A 20,998-nucleotide genomic window follows, 5' to 3' on the forward strand; every position below is an offset into this window, starting at 1 on the left:
TTAAGACTGTGAGCCCCATGTGGGACGGGGACCGTGTCCAACCTGATTAGCTTCTATCTACCCAGCACATAGTAAGCACTTGAGTACCATAATTATTAGATCCAAGCAGAGCCCTTCACCCCCGGGCAGCCAGCACCCCTCGGGGCAGCGTTCTATCCTCTCGTTTGTATTATCCTCTTCCGAGCATGGTCTGGAGGATAAAGCATGACCTTGGAGACAGGATGTGGGTTCTAATCCCAGCATCATCATGGGTAAAGTCACTTCACCTCTCTGGGCCTGAGTTACCTCGTCTGTAAAATGGTGATTAAGACTGTGTTTGCTGCCTTCTTCCCGTCTCAGCCCCACAGCACCCCTATACGTACCTGTAATTCATTGATTTGTACTGATGCCCATCTCGCCGCTCTAGACCGTAAGCTCGTTGGAAATGTTTATTGTTGTATTGTACTTTCCCAAGTGCCAGTACAGTGCTCTGCACACAGTAAATGCTCAATAAATGATAGACGAATAAATGAATGAGCCCCATCTGGGTCAGGGACTGCATCCAGCCGATTTTACTTGCGTCCATCCCACTGCTTAGTACAGCACCCGGCACATACTAGGCCCTTAACAAATGCCACAATTAGTATTACAGTATAGCTGTGTAAGCACCCAGTAAATACGATTCATTTACTGATTGATTTATGACTCCAGAGAGCCAGCTTCTCTCTCCTGCAACAGCCCGTGTCCGGGGCCCGGACGGGACAGCGGTATGCGATCGGGAGGCGTCGGCGTGCCCGTTCCGGGCTGCCCCCCGGCTGGGCGGGGAGCCGGGAGATGAGCCGTGAGTGGCTCGGGGCCTGCTGACCCGAACCCCGCAGTCAGAGCCAGCAGCTGCGGGGGCTCAAGCTTTGCAGTGCTCTCACTGCCCCGCACTCCCCTTCCTTACCCCAGCCGGGGAGGGACCTTCTGTTCCACAGTAGGGGGGCAGGTTGGTGAGCCTGCAGCTCTTCAAACCCCAGGAAGCTGACTGGGGCTGGAGCTGGTCCTGCCTGTCGGGCCGCACCCTTTGCCCTGCTGCTGCCCCTGAGACTGTTCCCGACTGTGGCTCACAGAACAGGGCTCAGAGCCCATGAAGGGGGCGACACCCGAGGGATGGCTGCCAGGGGGCAGGTGCCCATGGGCAGAACCCAGCCAGCTCAGCGGCGCTAACAGGATGGGGGAAGTGACAAGGGAGATGGGACTTTATTTTATCTGGTGTGCGGGGGAGGAGGCAGAGGGCTGGGGGCGGCCCAGACCGCCCCGCTCTCCCCGCCGACCTTTCCCAGAGCAGGGGACAGGCCAAGGCTCCGCGGGTGGGAAGAGGGAGAGGTCAGATGCTCCAACGCTCGCTCCGGACCTCCATCGACCGCACCAGGCCCTCGCCCAGCACGGCGAAGTCCTCCAGCACGGCCTCCACGTTGGGCACCGTCACCAGCTCCCCGCTTTGGGCCACCACCATCCGCCCCTGCATGCTGCCCGCCTGGGGGAGGGACACCGAGGAGGGAGGCCGTCAGGGAGGCCGAGAGCCAGAGGTGCCCCTGGGCCAAATCACGAGGCGCCACCCGTCCCCACAGCCCCGTCTGCCAGCTCAGCAGACACCCACGTGGGTCCACCCAACGGACCTGGGCATCGACCCCAACATGTGCACACACACGTGCCCGCCCGTCCGCCCTTCCAATCCCCAGGCGGCCGACCCCTCACCTTGAAGGGTTGCGCTTGGAAGCTCCCCGGCTTCCACAGGACCCCAATCACCTCCCCGCCATATCGGTCGTGGAAGAACAGCGCCAGGTCCCCAAACGCCTCCTGGGAAGGGGGAGGGAGAAAGGAGAAGTGGAAGTGAAGATCAAACCGGGCTGGTGGGAGCGAGTAAGACAGCCAGGGGGAGGGGAGGGGATGCTGATGAGCTTTTAGATTCCTTCCCTTCTCAGCCCATCCTGAAGGGGATGGCTGTTTACTGTTGTATTGTACTTTCCCAAGTGCTAGTACAGTACTCTGAATTCATTCGATCGTATTTACTGAGCGCTTACTGTGTGCAGAGCACTGTACTCTGCACACAGTAAGCGCTCAATAAATACGATCGAATGAATGGATGGATGAGCCCCATCCGAGTCAGGGACTGCATCCAACCAGCTTTGCTTGTATCCACCCCAGTGTTTAGTACAGTTCCTGGGACATATCAAGCCCTTAACAAATTCCACAATTAGTTTTACAGTAATTATAATACCCACCGAGCCACCGGGGAGAGTAGGGAAAGAGGGAGAAGGGCCAGGGGTCTTCCGGGCCGGTAGGCCTCACAACCCAGCTGGCACGCCCAGCCCAGGCCACAAACAAGTCAAAACCACATAAGTAGCTTTTCCTGGAAGCTTCTCTCTCACTGCCTCCCTTGAAGTTGTCAGGGCGGAAGGACAGGCATTCATTCCCAAGGGAGCGGAAGCACCCTTACACCTGCTTTCTACCCGGGCCTGCTGCGGCCCAGGGATAGTTGGGGGTGGGGGGGGTGGAGCCCGCAGCGGGAGGGGAGAGCAGATGTTATATTTGTGGCTTACCCCCCTCCCTCCCAGCTTCACATCCTCAGTTCCCTCATCTGTAAAATGGGGATTTTACTGTGAGCCCCACATGGGACAACCTGATTCCCCTATGTCTACCCCAGCGCTTAGAACAGTGCTCGGCACGTAGTAAGCGCTTAACAAATACCAACATTATTATTATTATTACATCCTCCGGTAGCAGGCCCTGGGGCCGTGGGCAGAATCTCCGCAGCAGGGAGAGCAGCAACTGGGAATCCGGCTCTGACCCCCTGCTCCGACTCCACCCCAAACTCAAGAGCATTTTCCTGGTGTGCGGGTGATTCCCAGGGAGGGAGGGGTCCCGCTGGGGGCCAGAGCAGTCGGCCAGCCCCCTGCACTGCAAACAAGAGGCTCAACGCCATCATGCCTGGCTTTCGTTCCAGCTCATGCCCTCAGACTGTGACTGTCTGCTCTCTCTTTTTAAATGGCATTTGTTAAGCACTTACTATATACCCGACACTGTACTAAGCGCTGGGGGAGGTACAAGCTAATCAGGTTATTCAATAGTATTTATTCAATAGTATTTATTGAGCGCTTACTATGTGCAGAGCACTGTACTAAGCGCTTGGGATGAACAAGTCGGACAGTCGGACAAGTCGGTTAGACAGAGTCCATGTTCCAAACGGGCCTCACCGTCTTAATCCCCATTTGACAGATGAGGTAACTGAGGCACCGAGAAGTGAAGAATTAGAACCCAGATCCTTCTGACTCCCAGGTCAGTACTCTACCCACTAGGCCATGCGCTTCTTCTCTGCCTCATCTCACTTCTGGAAAAAGAGGAGGAGCACCCGGATCTCTCCCCCCCTTCCCAGAAGGACCAGGGAAGTGCTGGGAGAGGGGAAGGAGGACGAACAAAGGGCTTTAAAGAGTGGAATCCATCCATCCACCACCCTTCCCGGCCCTGGGCGACCACTCCCCCACAGAAAGCCTCAGGCCCCCAGGAAGCTTCCCCACAAACACCCGCCCACACCCAGCTCCTCCTTGCTCCTCCACTTGTCTGCCGCATGACCTTAACCAGGTCACTTCACTTTCCTGGGTCTCAGTTACCCTAGTCTGTAAAATGGGGATCAAAACTGTTAGCCCTATGGTGGGACAAGGGTCGGGTCTAACCTGATTAGCTTGTACAGTGCCCGGCAACATAGTAAGCACTTAATGAATATCATTTCAAAAAAAAAGAAAAAAGAAAAGAGGTTGGGGGCCCCTAGGACTGAGCACCCTGGGGCAACTGCCTTAATTCTGCTCTTCCCTAGGGATGGCTCACAGGCTTCATAAAGTGCTTTAGGATCCCAGGGAGAAGGATCCTTGGGACAACCTGGGGCAGGGAGGAGGAGGATGTAGACAGAAGGGAGAAGGGAAGAAATCAATGGTGGTATCTGCTAAGTGCCCCAAGCACTGGACTACGGCACAATTGGGTCGGACTCTGTCCCTGCCCATCTAATATTATCATCAGAATATTTGCCTGGCACTTTCTATGTGAAGCACGGTACCGTGCGCTGAGGTAGATACAAATTAATCAATCAGGTTGGACACGGTCCCTGTTCCACCTGGGCCTTACAGTCTAATTAGGAAGGGGAGAACAGGCACTGAATCCCCATTTTATTGATGAGAAGCGACTTGCCCGAGGTCACTCCACAGGCAAGCGCCAGGAATAGAACCCAGCTCCCAACTCCCAGGTCCACGTTCTTTCCGCTAGGCCATGCCGCTCCTAAGGAGGAGGGAGAACAGGTGTCGAACTGCCATTTTCGATGAGAAAATGGAGGCCCAGGGATGTAATAATGTTGGTATTTGTTAAGCGCTTACTATGTGCCGAGCACTGTTCTAAGCGCTGGGGTAGGCATAGGGGAATCAGGTTGTCCCACGTGGGGCTCACAGTCTTAATCCCCATTTTACAGATGAGGGAACTGAGGCACAGAGAAGTTAAGTGACTTGCCCACAGTCACACAGCCGACAAGTGGCAGAGCTGGGATTCGAACTCATGAGCCCTGACTCCAAAGCCCGTGCTCTTTCCACTGAGCCACGCTGCTTCTCGATGCAGGTATGTGACCCTGCAGACAAGTGGCAGACCGGGGATTAGCCACCAGGTCCTCTGAGTCCCAGACCAGAATCCCGGTCCCCAAGTCGAGGAGGGTCGCCCCAGGAGGGGGCCCTCTGACCGCAAAAATCACTCCGTGCCGGCTGTGGGGTCGTCCGGACTCCTGGGTTCCCTGGGAGCCTGCCCGGAACACCCAGGCAGTCCCCACCCACCTGCATTTCCCCCGATAAGGCTTGGAGAGCACACACAAATCAAGAAGCAGCGTGGTCTAGTGGATAGAGCATGGACCTGGGAGTCAGAAGGACCTGGGTTCCAATCCCGGCTCCTCCATTTGCCTGATGTGTGACCTTGGGCAAGTCACCTCACTTCCTCTGGGTCTCAGTGACCTCAGATGGAAAATGGGGATTAAGACCGTGAGCCTCCGAGCGGGTCAGGGACTGGGTCCTACTCGATTACTTTGGATCTACTCCAGCTCTCAGTACAGTGCCTGGCACAAAGTAAGTGCTTAACGAATACAATGGGGGGGAAAAAAGGGACTGGACTCGCACACCCTGCCCCCAAATGAGAGGGCCGTCTGTTTCCGCTAAGCCTGTTTCAGCAGTGAGACCCAGTGGACTGAACACGGGACCTGGGAGTCAGAGGACCTGGGTTCTAATTTCGGCTCTGCCAGTTGCCCGCTGGGAGACCTTGGGCAAACCACTTAATGCCTCTGGGGCTGTTTCCTCATCTCTAAAAAGGCGCAAAGAAACAGCACGCCGTTGGACGGGGACCCGAACGAATTCCAGGTGATCGGCTCACGGCAAGTGCTCAATACTTACTTGTTCACTGATTGAGTGAACATCCCCTCTGCCCCCGGGGGGAATCATCCTAAACTTGGAAGAGTACACCGCTCCAAGGGCCAGATCCGGGCCCCTGTTTCGGGGAGGGGAGAAAAAGGGGCCCTGGGGTGAGATGCAAAGATTTCCCGCCTCTGCCTGGCATCGTGCCCGCCCCAGTCACGAAGACTCACCCGGAGCTCAGTCAGGTAGCTCTGCGCGGGGTCGAAGCCCACCACGGGGAAGTAGCCGCCGGGGCCCTTTGTCTCCCGGAGGCCTCGGTAGAAGGACTTGGCGGACTTGTCCACGGCCTGGCGGTGCCGGGGCAGCTGCCGCGACTCCAGGTGGATGAGGACGTCGAAGCCGTCCAGGGGCGGGCGGAACACCGTCTGGAGGGGGAGGGGTTGGGAGGGGTCGGGAGGGGTCGGGACGGTCCACGACGCACAGTGCGTGTGGGTGTCCGTTTCCCCCTCTAGACCGTAGGCTCACGGCGGGCAGGGAACGTGTCTGCTGTGTGGTTAAATTGTACTCTCCCATACGCTTAGTACAGTGCTCTGCGCACAATAAGCGCTGAATAAATACGAGTGACTGAAAGAGATCGTCTCATCCACCCTCCATCCCCCACCGCCTCTCTAAACCCGTCTAACCTTCACGTCGCCGCAGCCCAGCGGGTCCATCAGCTGCTTCTCCAGGACGGGCAGGGCCTCGGCGGCCAACACCATGATCCGCTGCAGGATCTGGGGTGCGCCCAGAGAGGAGCTGAGCCCACACGTCTCGCCCGTCTTCCCGACCGTGCCCCCAGCCCCCCGGCTCCGAGAGGAGCGGGGCACGGCCAGGGACGGGCCGTCCGCCCTCTCTAGCTCTCTGGCTAGCGACCCGCCGCAGACCCCCCGGCCCCCGAGCCCCCCGACGATTCCTGCTGCCCAGCTTGGGGCCGGCCTTCTAGCCCACCCCCGCCGGATTTGGGGAGGAGGGCGAGGGGAGGACCTGGGCGGACGGGCGCTCCTGGGTCCAGACGGAGCGGTCGCGGTCACGGGGGGTGGCGATGAACATGACCGGAAGCTGGGTGCGCGCCGCCAGGAAGCCGCTGCGGATCTCCGCGTAGTCGGCATCTGTGGCGGAGGGGCGGCGGGGGCGGGGGTCTGGGGTCAGGGCCCGTTCTGCCCTCCCACCCCGACGCTAGCCCACGGCTCCCGGACCCCTGGGCTCTGGGCAGCAGAGGAGGCTGCGGGGCCAGGAAGCGGGAGCCGGGCCGCAGACGGGGAAACTGAGGTCCCGGAGGCAGAGGGGGTGAGCCGTGACTCGGGGATCCCGGCCGGCCCCCCGCCCCCACCCATCCTGTCCCTGACCCAGGCTGCGGGGGGGGGCTCAGACGGCTCCTTGCCCGCCCCTCCCGGCGAACACACACACTTATCGGGCCGCAGCCCCGGGGTGGGGCGATGTGGGGAGCCAGGCCGATAATGGAGGATAGCCCACAGAGACGCACAATCACCCTCGGGGGCACACACATACACACGATCCCGTTTGCGGACACAAGCGCTCACACGCAAGGTGGGCGGGTGGAGCCCTCCCCCAGCCTGCCGGCAGAGGTTCTCGGAGCAGAAGCAGGCGGCCGGCCCCTCCCCAAAAAGTTCTGCCGGTTCCCCCCGACCCCCCGGAGGGAACACGTTTTCCAGCCCCTGCTGGGCCGGCCTCCTCCTCCCTAACACCCCTTCTCCCAACGGCTCAGCCCCCACCCTTCCCTGATCCCCCTCCCCCCGGCCCAGCACCTGCAGAACTAGGAAACTGACACCCAGGGGTGGTAGAGGAACAGGAAGTAGGGAGATCAGCTCCCTCCTATGCTGGGCGGACGGTGGGAGAGGGGAAGGGGAGGCACCTGGCACCACCCCCACCCCCGAAAGGCACGGCGGTCGGGCAGGGGGCCAAGCCCCGGGCTATTGGCAGCCCCGGGTCGCAGACAGTCACAGCTCCCGGCCCCCACCCAACAGGACCCTCCCGGGCAATCGGGCCCCAACTTGCTAATTCCCTGGGGTTGAGAGGGGGAGGAGCCCACTCGTGTCTCACCCGGCCCCGGACCCCTACTCCCATCTCACCGGCCAGCTCTCCGTTCAGGTTGACGATGAGGGGGCTGTTCTTCCAATCAAAGGTGGCCATCAGTGACAGGAAGCGGAGGAAGCCCACCTGGGGAGAGCTGGGGGGCGCGGAGGGCGTCGGGGTCAGGGGCGGACAGGGGAGTGAGAGACGAGAGGGCCGGCCCCACCCCCAGCTCCGACGCCCAGAGCCCAGCAAGCCCAGACTCCGGGGCCACCCACTTCATTTTCGTATGCTACTTTTTAAGCGCTTACTATGTGCCAGGCGCTATTCTAAGCACTGGAGTAGACACAAGCTAATCAGGTCGATGACATTCCCCACTAGACTAGAAGCCCGGCAGCGTGGCTCAGTGGAAAGGGCCTGGGCTTCGGAGTCAGAGGTCATGAGTTCGACTCCCGGCTCTGCCCCTTGTCAGCTGTGTGACTGTGGGCGAGTCACTTCACTTCTCTGTGCCTCAGTTACCTCATCTGTAAAATGGGGATTAACTGTGAGCCTCAAGTGGGACAACCTGATTACCGTCTCTCCCCCAGCGCTTAGAACAGTGCTCCGCACATAGTAAGCGCTTAACAAATGCCAACATTATTATTATTATTATTAGAGAAGCAGCGTGGCTCAGCGGAAAGAGCCCGGGCTTCGGAGTCGGAGGTCATGGGTTCAAATCCTGGCTCAGATGCTTGTCAGCTGTGTGATTTTGGGCAAGTCACTTAACTTCTCTGTGCCTCAGTTACCTCATCTGTAAAACGGGGATGAAGACTGTGAGCACCACGTGGGGCAACCTGATCACCTTGTATCCTCCCCGGCGCTTAGATCAGGGCTTTGCCCATAGTAAGCGCTTAACAGATGCCATCGTTATCATTGTTATTAGACTGCAAGCTAGTTACGGGCAGGGAACGTGTCCGCTGATTCTGTTGTACCGTGCTCCCCTCAGCATTTAGTACGGTGGTCTGGACATAGTAAGCACCTGATCGATTGATTGTCCCAGAGGGGGGCACACGGTCTTAATCCCCACGTTACAGATGAGGTCACTGAGGCACAAGTCAAGTGACTCGCCTGAGGTCACAGAGCGGATAAGCCAGGTCCTTCTGACTCCCAGGTCTGAGTTTCATCCACTAGGCTGTACTGCCTCTCGCCGTCTCGTTCTGGGGGCCGCCAGATGAGGCCAGGCTTCACACAGACCTCCCACCGCCCACCACCACAGTCCCCCCAGGGGCAGACCCACCGACGGGCAGCCCCGCAGGAGGGAAGGACGGACGGAGGGAGGCTTGGGCCCGGCAGACGTACAGACCTGGGCACGGTGAAGGGGGCCGGGTGCAGGAAGAGCCAGGCGACCAGCAGGTCCACGCTCTCCTCCGAGAGCCCGTCGCTCAGGAGCTGGGCGCTGAGCCAGCGCTTGGCGAGCCGCGCCGTGCTGCCCAGGGCCAGGTGCTGCTGTTGCAGCCTGGGCACGGAAGCAGGCCGAGTGAGGGCTAGGATCTAGGCACCCCCCCCGGGCCCACCCTCTCCCACCCCGGTGTGGGCGACGGGGCCCTGGGGGCTCCGGGAGCGGCCCAAGGGAGCCGGGGGTGGGCCGGGCAGAGGGAGAGAGCGGGCTGAGCGGGAGAGGGGCCGGGATGACTGGGGGGGCGGAGGCCCGAGTCCCGCCCCGGCTCCGTCCGTACCCGTGCAGGGTGCTGCTGAGGCGCGGCAGCAGCTCGGTCTCCAGCTCCAGGCGGAGGGAGGTGGGGGTGTCGCGCAGGGTGACCATCCCGGTGGGGGTCAGGGTCTCCCTGAGCAGCAGGGGCTCCCGGTGGTAAGCCACCCGCAGCCGGAACACGTACCCGTCCTGCGGCGGAGAGCGGAACGGAGCGGACGTTGGGGAGGGCCGCGGATGGGACGGGCGACTCGGGGCCGGGGGGGAGATCGAGAGGGGTCCCGCCAGCCGCCCCACCCGAACGGAGGCGGGGGCCGGACGGGGTGCTCCGCACCCGCTCGAAGGCTCCCTCGCGCGGGACCCGACCTTGTAGACGTCGGTGTGGGTGGCCGTGGGCCGGCAAGGAAGACCGTGCTGCTGGTGCAGGAGCTCCGCCAGGCGCATCTGGAACGCGGCTCTCACCCGCTGCACGGCCGCGACGTCCTGCGGCCACTGGCCGCTGCCCTCCATGTGACACAGCACTGCCGGCCGAGGAAGGAGGTCAGCGCCGCTCCTTCTCCTCCTCCTCCTCCCCGGCCCCACGCCCCCGGCCTGCCCCGCTCCCCACCCCGTTACCCGTCAGGGGCTCCACGTAGGCCGGACAGGGCTTCTCCGCCAGCGGCGCTAGCGATTTCCGCTCCACGATCCGCTTGTGGTGGGCGTAGCTGGGCCAGAAGGGGGTCGGGGGGAACACCTAGGGACCGGCCAGAACGCACGCTCTTCCTCGAACCCCTCCGGGCCCCAAACCCTCTCTCCCGCCCCTCCCCTCGGCCCCCGTCCGCCCTCCGTCCACCCCGCCGCAGCCCCCGGACTCACGTCGGTGTAGCGGAGGGCGGGGTGGGCTCCCTGCACGGCGGTCACGGCCAGGGGCAGCCCCTCCAGCCCCCACAGCTGCCGGCTCAGCTCGTCGTAGGAACGGACGATGGCGGCCAGCTCCTCCTCCCCGGTGGCGCCCGGCTGGGAACGCGGAGACGGAGCATCGGCGCCATCCCCCGGGTCCCCCACCCCCCGACCCCCGGCGGTGGCCCCACCCTCCCCTCCAGGTCAGTCGACTGCCGCCCCTCCCCTCCTTCCAGGAGGCCTTCCCCCTTAGCACTCTCTGCCACCCGTCGTCCTCCCCCGTCAACTCCCTCCTGCCGGGGGCCGGGTCCGCCCGTCCGGACGTCCCGGTCTCCGTCCCGACTCTGCTCGTGCTCTCTGCCCCTCCTGCTGGCGCTCAGCGCGAGACGTGTCCCCGTGACTGTCCCGTCTCCGTCCCCCCGACCCAGATCTACCGATCCCGGCTTGAAGCGGATCTCCCCTCCCTGGTGAGGTGGGGCAGGGACGGGGCAGACCGAGGCCGGGGCCGAGATATCCCAGTCACGACAGCCACCTCCTTCCCTTCGGGCCACCGGGTCCCACCATTGCCCAGAAAGTCACCGCGCCTCCCGGGCCAAACGCCCCCTCTGCTGGCCTCCCCGAGAGCCACAGGAAGCTCACACGACAACAATTGTAAAATAATTCTAGCATTTTTAAGCGCTTCCCACGTGCCAAGCACCATCCACCGTTAGCCCTCCTCGTGCCACTCATAATAATGATAATAATGGCATCTGTTAAGCGCTCACTACGTGTCAGGCACCGTACTAAGGGCCGGGGTAGATATCGCCGAATAGGGCCGGAGTCCCCGGCCCACACGGGGCTCACGGTCTTGATCCCCGTTTTACAGCTGAGGTAACTGAGGGACGGAGAAGTCAAGTGACTCGCTCGAGGTCACACGACAGATGAGTGACAGAGATGAGAGTAGAACCCGGGGCCTTCTGACTCCCAGGCCCACGCTCTGGCCACTAAGGCTACGCAGCCTCGCGATTCCCTCCCGTTCACAGGGACAACCCGTGGGTCAATAAATCGGTCGTACCTGTCGAGCACTTACTGTGCTCTATACTAAGCGCACTATACTAAGCGCTCAGAGTACCACTCACCCGGAAAGCCCCACCCCAGGATCCTCACCTCTTTGCCGACGCAGATTAGCGGGTCCAGCAGGCCTCCCACGTAGTGGATGCAGGATTCAGGGATGTCTGTGTGCCTGAAGGGAGACGGGGGATGAACCAGAACATCAAGCAGCTCGGGACCCCCACCCACCCTGGGTTACCAGCCTGCCCCCGGACTGAGAAGGGAAGAAGGGACTGCAGCCTGACAGGGACAAGGAGACCTGGAGCACAACCAAGCGTTGACTTCTCCAAGGGAGGAATCCCCAAATTACTGGAGATCGGGCAAAGGGATATCAGGTTATACCGCAGCAGCAGAGAACTTATGGGGATAACTACTGTCGTATTTGTTAAGCACTTATTATGTGCCTGGTACTTTTCTAAGCAGTGAGGCAGACACAAGCTCATCAGGTTGGACAGAGTCCATGTTCTTTTGGGCTCACAGTCTTACTCCCCATTTTTAGAGAGGCACAGAATGACTTGTCCAGGTCGCACGGCAGACAAGCGGCAGAACTGGGATTAGAACTCAGATCCTTCTGACTGCCAGGTCCACACTGTATCCACTAGACCGCTTTGCTTCTCCACTCTTTCAAGAGTTGGGGCAGTTACAAGTTGTTGGGTGGGACACAATCCCCTATCCTACATGGGGCTCACAGTCTAGTCAGGAAGGAGTAGGATTTAATTCCCATTTTTACAAATGAGGAAACGGAGGCGCAGAGAAGTTAAGTGACTAGCCCAAGGTCACCCGGCAGATACTTGGAGGAGCCGGGATTAGGACCCAGGTCCTCTGCCTCCCAGGCCCGTGCTCTTTCCACTAGGCCTCGCCGCTTCTGTAGTCAGTGAACACAGACTAGACGATTTAAGAAAAAACTTTCTCGGGCCTATTAAGTGGTGGGACAGGGGCCTGAGGGGAGGGACGTTCACTCCAGCTTTCCACGGAGGGTTTGGGAGTCACTGACCCTTTCCCCTAGTCCTTCCCGCCGCCCCCTGGGATCAGATGGGGCCCTCCCGGACACTCACAGCTGCAGGAGGTGAGTGACCACCTGCTGGGGAACCAGGCGCTTCTGGCCCAGGGAGTTGGTGTCCCACAGCACGGCCTCACGGATCGTCCCGTCCTGGAAGCGGCGCAGCTCCGAGCGCGGGCCCCAGAACTGCCGGAAGGCTGCGGCCTGCAAGGAATTCATCCATTCATTCAATCGTACTTACTGAGCGCTTACTGTGCGCACAGCACTGTACCAGCACTTGGGAGAGTACAACATTACACAGACACATTCCTTGCCCACAAAGAGCTTACAGTCTAGAGAGGGAGACAATGTAAATAAATAAATGACAGATGGGCACATAAGTGCTGCGGGTCTGGGAGGGGGGAATGAATAAAAGGAGCAAGTCAAGGTGACGGAGAAGGGAGAGGGAGAAGGGGAAAGCAGAGCTGGGTCAGGGAAGGTCTCTAGGAGGAGATGTGCCTTCAATAAGACCTTGAAGGGAGGGAGAGTAATCGTCTGTCGGATTTGAGGAGGGAGGGCGTTCCAGGACAGAGGCGGGACGTGGGCAAGAGGTCGGCGACGAGATAGAGGAGATCGAGGCACAGTGAGAAGCTTGGCCTTAGAGGAGCGAGGTGTGCGGGCTGGGTTGTGGTAGGAGAGTAGCGAGGTGATATAGGAGGGGGCAAGGTGATGGAGAGCTTTAAAGCCAATCCTGGGGCCTGCCGTCAGGTTGGAGATGCCAGACCTGAAAGGCAGGAGGAGGGAGGTGGAAGGGGGCGGAGGGGCAGAGTTGGGAAGAGACGATGAATGAGGGGAGGCGGTCCCCGGCGGCCCGGGCCCCTACCTCGGGCTGATCGGCCTCGGGCCCCATCTCCAGGACGCTGGCCACGTGCTCGGGGCAGAGCAGCAGCCCCACCGCCAGGCTCCCGTGGTCCTTGTGCTTCGGGGGATCCTCGCCAACTGCCCACTGCAGGGGAAGGAGGGGGGCGATGTAGACCGAGGAGCCGGGACCCTCACCCCTCCCTTCCCGCCTCCCCCGACCAGAGCCTGAGTCCCGGGGGATCCCCACCCACCTCCCCCGCACCCCGGGTCTGACCTGGGGGCTCTGGGGCCGCGAGTGGGCCAAGAGCCGGATCCGCGAGCCCAGCCCCCGGGTCAGCAGGCTGGTCAGCAGGGGCAGCGTGGTGGCCACGTAGTCCCCGCCGCGGTCCTGCAGCTCGGCCCGCAGCTCCAGCCGGTGGCAGGCGGCCTGCAGCTTCTCCAGGGGGCGCACACTAATAATAATGATAATACCTGTTAAGCGCTTACTACGTGCCAGGTACTGTACTAAGCGCTGGGGTGGACACAAGCAAATCGAGTTGGACACAGTCCCTGTCCCACGTGGGGCTCGCAGTCTCGATCCCCATTTCACAGCTGAGGTCACTGAGTCACAGGGAAGTGAAATGACTTGCCCTAGGTCACACAGCGGCGGATCTGGGATTAGAACCCGTGACCTTCTGACTCCCAGGCCTGTGCTCTATCCACTCCAAGCTGCTTCTTACACACCTCTGGCTCGGTACTTCCCGAGCACCTAGCACAGTGCACCGGTGACACCCAGTGGGCGCTCAATAAATACTACCTATGATTATCCCCATCCCTCCGGGAGGCCTCACTTGGGAGACCCAGAAAACCACCCCCCGCCCGCCTCTGTGGTCACTCTTCACACGTCGCGGACGTACAAAGCCGGCCCCCACCCGCCCGCCCCGCGCAGCCCCGGCCCTCACTGGAAAACGTGGTCGAAGGTCCGGATGAGGGGTTTGGGGGTCATGAGCAGCAGCTGGAACCCGTCGGCCGACTTGTCATCGAGCACGGCCATGGACAGCCGGGCCTCGTGCTGCACCTGGCAGGGGAGGGGGTGGGATGAGGCACGTGCGGATGTGCGCACGTGCCCGTGCTCGGGCGGGGACGTCCGCCCGCTCCCGCGCACGCCCCGGAGAGCCCCCGGGCCGGAGGTACCTGCCGGTAAGTGCTGGTCGTCATGTCGGCACAGAGGTTGAGGCGGCCGGAAGGGTCCAGGAAGACGACGGGGAAAGCCTGGTGGAAGTCGGCTAGGGCCGGCTGCGGGGGAGACGGGAGGGGCGTCAGAGCCCGGGGTACCCCCACACCTCCCGGCGGCCCCCCCGGCCTGCCCCTCCCCCGACCGGCCCCGTTACCAGAGCGGGGTCCGGGCTGCGGCACAGGCTGATCCCTTGGGCTGTCAAGTCCGTGGTGGCTGATGGCGTGGAGAGGGAAGGTCGGATCACGGGGCGGCCAGAGGAGTGTGGCCACCCGGTGGGAGCCCAGGAGCCCGAGCCCCTCCCTGGGGGGCCCGTCCCTTGCCTCCGCCCGCCCCACCGCCGGGGAGGGCCCCGGAGCCCACCTCCTCACTCACCCAGAAACTGCAGGCAGCTTCGCAGCACCTGGTAGCCGCTCATGGACGCGCTGACCTTGTGAGTGGCCAGCAGGAAGCTGACCAGCATCGACACCAGGAAACCGCTGAACCCGCCCAAGCCCTGCAGGCCCCGGCCGGGAAGGGACCCACGGGGGTGAGAGGAAGGGGGGGGGGATGCGGGAAAGGGGGTCTCAGCTCCAGGTCCAGGGACCACCCACCCTGGCAGGCTACATCCCTCCCCGGGGTCACAGCAGAGGGACCATCCACCGAAGGCCCGCCCGCCCGGCCTCCTTCCCTGCCAAAGGCTCCCACCACCCCCCGACCCTTCACCGCCCGCTCACTCGACCGTCCCCGTCCTCGCCACCTTAGGAACAGCTCCGGCCCCCGACCCCCAAACCCCCCCGCCGAGCTAGCGACCAGAACAGGCAAGAAACAATCGGGAAGGGAGTGTGCAAGGGAGAGGTGGAGATGGAGCAGGACGGGGAGGGCGGGGGAGGGTGAGGGAGGAGCCGGGTCCCACCCACGCCCCGGCCTTACCTGGTCCAGCTCCCGCTGCCTGAGCCACACCTTGAGGACGGCCACCCCGTCCCTCAGCCCAGGGGAGGCGGCCACGGCCGATAGGAACTGCAGGTGGGCTTCCATCGCCGTGTCACACAGGAGCAAATTGTTGTAGTTGGGCGTGGGGGGCTCCGTAGTAGAGCCTTCGGGGGGACGGGGGCGGACGGGACAGAGACATCACCGCTTGCCGGCCATTCCTCCGCCAGGACCCCGCCCCAGAGCCCGCCGCCCGGCCCCGCGGGTACCTCGGTCCGGGGTCTCCTTCCCGAGGAACCAGGCCGTGCGCACGTTGTTTTTGTTGGGCAGCAGACGGCAGGGTTTGAAGAAGCCGGGGGGTGGGCACGGGTACAGGCGCACGGTCACCAGCCGCTCATCCTTGCCTGGGAGGGGGCGGCCCCCGGAGGAAAACGTCAGCTCCCGCCTCCGCCTGGCCGGACCACCTGGGGCAAACAGATCCCCACCCCTCCGGGAGGGACCCGTCGCTCTGTCTTCCCTTCCCCTCAGGGTCCCCGGCCTCGCCAACCTCACCCACCCCTAAATTCTTACACCCGCCCCAACTCTTCGGCATCCACCCTCCCCCGTCGCCTCCCACCCCCGCCACCACCGCACCCTGGGGCCGCAGCAGCAGCAGGGGCTTGAGGTGGCAGCCGTTCATGTAGGTGAAGCGGACGCTGCCGAAGAGGGGGTCCCGTGCCAGGTGGTGCGCGAGGTGCGCCAGGTACAGCGCCCGCTTGCGGAGGTAGCGCTGGTTCAGCCCATCCTTGTCCTGGAGGATCTCCTGGAGGAGGAAGACCGGGGGCAAAGGGGCTTCAGGGCTTCACGTTTCCTCCCCCAGGACCGGGGCCCAGTGGGCCAGCTTCCAGCTGGTAGAGCAGAGCTGCGGAGAGCGACCAAGCCGGCGTGCCAGCTTCCGGCCCGTCCAGTGGACCTGCAGAGAGCGACTGGCTCGTTTTTCGGACAACTGCCTAACAAAAACTATCATTCCGCCTATTACCGCTGCTGTGGCTACTACAACCGGGAGCGGGCGAGTCATGCTATTGAGGCCCCTATTCCGGCACCTCATCTGTTCTATACGCTTTTCTTCGCCTCTTCGTTCTCGCCCTCGGCCCCCTTCTCCGGAGGCCTGGAATCCCTCCCTCCAGCCGAGCAATCTCAGAGGGTGGGTGGGGGTGTGGTGAACACTTGTCCCGGGCCAAGGCCTCGGGGGGCGGAACTTGAGGTCGGGCAACCATGGGCCAGACGCGATCAGCTTCCGCTCTGGCGGATCCAGGAATCCCCGTTGACCTCCTACCCCCCAGCCCGGTCCCCGCGCAAACCCAAACGTGGCTCAGTCCCCCATCCAGCCGGCCTGCTCTTCCACCGCCGAGAGCGGCGACGGGGCACCAGGAGGGGCGGGCCGCGGGACGGCCTCCCGCCCCCATGGCTCGTCCCAGCGGGGTGACCGCCGCACCGTCCCCGGCCACCCGGTGAGAGTCCCCGATCCTCTGGTCCTCCCCGCCCGCCTCACCTGCGGCATGGTCAGCGCTAGGTCCACGTTCACCTCGGGCCGGATGCAGGTGCCCAGCAGGTAGCTGCCCACCACGGTGACCCGCGACGGGGGTAGGAAGCGGAAGCGTCCCTTGACGGGGAAAGGCACCTGGAGGAAGGGGACTCGGACCTCGGGGGGAAGCCAGGTCTGGTCCACCATCTGAGGCCGACACAGATGGGGAGGAGAGAGAGACCGAGAGCGAGAGAGCGCTCGTGAACCCGAGATTCTTACCAGTCTAGTCCGGGCCCCGACAAAAACACCCTCCCTTTCGCAGTTGAATGCCCAAGAAAGCGGCTCTCGGGGGTCCCCGGCTCCCGCCGCCACCCTCGCCCAGCTCGGCCGAGGTTCCGAGACCTCCGAGGCCACGCCCGTCGGTCCCCATCCCCCCGCCGGGCTCACCTGGACCTCGGGGGTGGCGGGGACGGCGCTCAGCCGCTGGTTGACCTCTCGCAGGAAGGCGTCGATCTTCTGCTTCTTCTTCTCCTTCACCCTCACCTCCTTGAGCAGCTCCTCCATCTGCGGGCCAGGGGGCTTCAGCCCGATCCCGTCCGCCCCGGCCTCCCGTCCCCTCCCGGCCTCCCCCGGCCCCCGCTCACCTGCAGGCGGAGGAGGCTGGAGTGGAAGAGGTTCTCGGTCTCCTTGAGGCGGCTGAGCTCCTCGCTGGTGGGCGCCTTGTACAGCTCGGCCTCGCTCAGCTTGGGGGGCTGCAGGATCCCGCCGGCCCCCGCCTTCCTCCGCCGCTTCTTGGCCGCGGGCGCCTGGTCCTCCTCGCCTGACTCCGCTGACTCCACCTCCTCGGGCTCCATCGCCTAAGGTGGGGGTGGGAGGATGAAGACCCTCGGCGGGGCCCAGAGTCCCTTCCCTTGCCTCAGTTTCCCCACTCTGCTAGCAAACAGCCCCCTGCCTGTCCCAGGGTCTCGAGGGGAGACCCCCGTGCCCCTCTCACGGAAGGGCAAGGCCCCTGCCCGCACGTAAGCTCGTCTCTAGACTGTAAACTCGTTGTGGGCAGGGAAAGTGCCTGTTGCTATACTGTAATAATAATAATGTTGGTATTTGTTAAGCGCTTACTACGTGCCGAGCACTGTTCTAAGCGCTGGGGTAGATACAGGGTCATCAGGTTGTCCCACGTGAGGCTCACAGTTAATCCCCGTTTTACAGATGAGGTAACTGAGGCACAGAGAAGTAAAGTGACTTGCCCACAGTCACACAGCTGACAAGTGGCAGAGGTGGATTTGAACCCATGACCTCTGACTCCCAAGCCCGGGCTCCGTGCTTAGTACAGTGCTCTGCAGACAGTAAGCGCTCAATAAATACAAAGGAATGAACGAATGCACATCTACGCACTTGGATCCGTGATCTTTGGACACGATATCTGCCCCATCACCAATCCCACAGCACTAATGTACCTATCTTTAAATTATATATAACAAATTACTTATTTGTTCATATTAAACATTAAACACATTAATTTAACATATTAAACATAGGAGAGAAGCAGCGTGGCTCAATGGAAAGAACACAGGCTTGGGAGTCAGAAGTCATGGGTTCTAATTCCGGGTCCGCCACTCGACAGCTGTGTGACTTTGGGCAACTCACTCAACGTCTCTGTGCCTCAGTTCCCTCATCTGTAAAATGGGGATTAAGAATGTGAGCCCCACGTGGGACACCCTGAAGCAGCGTGGCTCAGTGGAAAGAGCACGGGCTTTGGGGTCAGAGGTCATGGGTTCGAATCCCGGCTCTGCCACTTGTCAGCTGTGTGACTGTGGGCAAGTCACTTAACTTCTCTGTGCCTCAGTTCCCTCATCTGTAAAACGGGGAAGAAGACTGTGAGCCCCACATGGGACAACCTGATTCCCATGTCTACCCCAGCGCTTAGAACAGTGCTTTGCACATAGTAAGCACTTAACAAATACCAACATTATTATTACCTTCTACCGCTCCCCCGCACAGTGTTTAGAACAGTGCTTGGCACATAGTAAGCGCTTAACAAATGTCATCATCATCAACATAATCATGTTATTTGTTAAACACTCATTATGTGCAGAGCACTGTTCTAAGCGCTGGGGGAGATACAGGGTAATCAGGTTGTCCCACGTGAGGCTCACAGTTAATCCCCATTTTACCGATGAGGTAAATGAGGCACACAGAGAAGTGACTTGCCCACGGTCACACAGCTGACAAGTGGCAGAGCTGGGAGTCGAACCCATGACCTCTGACTTCCAAGCCCAGGCTCTTTCCACTGAGCCACGCTGCTCTGTCGTCCCCTCTAGACTGTAAGTTCGTTATGGGCAGGGAATGTGTCTGCTAATGCTGTTGTGGTGTACTCTCCCAAGCGTTTAGTACAGCGCTCGGCGTACAGTAAACACTGGATAAATACCATTAATTGATCGCCAACTGGGTACTGTGCTCTCCTGAGCATTTAGAACAGTGTTCTCTGCATGGTAAGTTCTCAATAAATACCAGTCGAACGGTCCTGCCTCCGGCGGAACGCTCTCCCGCTCCGTGTCAGACAGAAGATTCCTCTCCCCACTTTCAAAGCCTTACTGAAGACACACCTCCTCCAGGAGGCCTTCCCTAAGCCCTCATTTCCTCTTTTCCCATTCCCTTCTGCTTTGCTCTAATTTACTCCCTTATTCTTCCCTCCCTCAGCCTCACATCCGTAATTTATATTTATTAACTATTTATTTCTTTATATTAGTGCCTCCCTCCCCCTCTAGACTCTGAGCTCCTTGTGGGTAGAGGACGTGTGGAGAAACAGCGGGGCTCAGTGGAAAGAGCTCAGGCTCGGGAGTCAGAGGTCATGGGTTCGAATCCCGACTCTGCCGCTTGTCAGCTGTGTGACTGTGGGCAAGTCACTTCACTTCTCTGGACCTCAGTTCCCTCATCTGGAAAACAGAGATGGAGACTTTGAGCCCCACGTGGGACAGGGGCTGTGTCCTACCCCATCTGCTTGTATCCACCCCAGCGCTTAGTACAGTGCCTAGCACCTTGTTAAGCGCTTAACAAATACCATTTAAAAAAAGCGCTTCATGAAATATCCCCATTATTATTATTACTTCACTTCTCTGGGCCTCAGTGACCTCATCTGTAAAATGGGGATGAAGCCTGGGATCCCTATGTTGGACAGCTTGATTACCTTGCATCTCCCCCAGCGCTTAGAACAGTGCTTGGCACAGAGGAAGCGCTTAATGAAATATCCTCATTATTATTATTTCACTTCTCTGGGCCTCAGTGACCTCATCTGTAAAATGGGGTTGAAGACTGTGAGCCCCACGTGGGACCACCCTGATGGCCTTGCATCTCCCCCAGCGCTTGGAACAGTGCTTGGCACAGAGGAAGTGTTTAATGAAATCTCCTCATTATTATTATTTCACTTCTCTGGGCCTCAGTGACCTCATCTGTAAAATGGGGATGAAGACTGGGATCCCTACGTTGGACGGCTTGATTACCTTGCATCTCCCCCAGCGCTTAGAACAGTGCTCGGCACAGAGGAAGCGCTTAATGAAATACCCTCATTATTATTATTATTTCACTTCTCTGGGCCTCAGTGACCTCATCTGTAAAATGGGGATGGAGACTGGGAGCCCCACGTGGGACCACCCTGATGGGCTTGCAACTCCCCCAGCGCTTAGAACAGTGCTTGGCACACAGGAAGCGTTTAATAAATAGGTCCATGCTGCTGCTGCTGCCTCTATGTAGAAGACGCCCCCTCCCCCCTCACCTCTGGGTGCTGCTCCGGCGCGCGCAGGGTAGAGGTCGCGAGGGTCCCCGGCGCGGGTGCCATGGCAGCGGCCGCTCCCGCACGTGCCGCCCGCGGCGCGCGGCCCCCGCCGGCCACGCCCCCCTCGCCGCTCTCGCCGCTGCCATTGGGCCGCCGCCGCGGCTCCCCCCTCTCCGATTGGCCCGGAGGGCGCCGCCGGCCCCGCCCACTGGGGGGGAGGGCGCTTTTGCGACGTCTCGAGTTCAGCGCTTGACGGCAATGCCCTCCTTCCTGGATGGGGGGCGGGGCCCGCCGGGGACCGGAAGTGGGCAGTAGTGGGGGGGCAGGCCTTGTCTCTCTCCCAATCCCCTGCTTATTGAAAGCCCTTAGTAATAATGATCATTATTATAGTATTTGTATTAATAATGATAATGTTGGTATGTGTTAAGAGCTTACTACGTGCAAAGCACTGTTCTAAACGCTGGGGAGATTCAGGGTCATCAGGTTGTCCCATGTGAGGCTCACAGTCTTCATCCCCATTATTATAATAATAATAATAATAATAATAATAATAATAATGTTGGTATTTGTTAAGCACTTACTACATGCAAAGCACTGTTCTAAGCACTGGGGGAGATCCAGGGTCATCAGGTTGTCCCACGT

At 60.7% G+C, this 20,998-nt stretch overlaps 1 protein-coding gene across 1 annotated transcript; it reads right to left on the minus strand.

Annotated features, from left to right (window-relative positions):
• Positions 1-1,197: 1,197 nt before the first annotated feature.
• Positions 1,198-20,455, minus strand: NOL6 (nucleolar protein 6). Its single transcript, XM_029060946.2, has 26 exons — positions 20,357-20,455; positions 17,232-17,444; positions 17,035-17,151; positions 16,615-16,794; positions 15,717-15,885; positions 15,353-15,487; positions 15,087-15,250; positions 14,550-14,670; positions 14,332-14,390; positions 14,135-14,236; positions 13,903-14,018; positions 13,236-13,413; positions 12,984-13,106; positions 12,177-12,325; positions 11,179-11,254; positions 10,009-10,149; positions 9,769-9,886; positions 9,520-9,674; positions 9,182-9,345; positions 8,809-8,961; positions 7,526-7,623; positions 6,420-6,544; positions 6,080-6,169; positions 5,627-5,821; positions 1,720-1,821; positions 1,198-1,498 (listed from the first exon to the last, which is right to left on the minus strand). The coding sequence occupies exons 1-26, from the start codon at positions 20,417-20,419 to the stop codon at positions 1,349-1,351; spliced, it is 3,456 nt and encodes a 1,151-aa protein (XP_028916779.1). The 5' UTR covers positions 20,420-20,455; the 3' UTR covers positions 1,198-1,348.
• Positions 20,456-20,998: the final 543 nt, after the last annotated feature.

This window comes from Ornithorhynchus anatinus, chromosome 3 (assembly GCF_004115215.2).
Source record: "Ornithorhynchus anatinus isolate Pmale09 chromosome 3, mOrnAna1.pri.v4, whole genome shotgun sequence".
NCBI lineage: Eukaryota > Metazoa > Chordata > Mammalia > Monotremata > Ornithorhynchidae > Ornithorhynchus > Ornithorhynchus anatinus.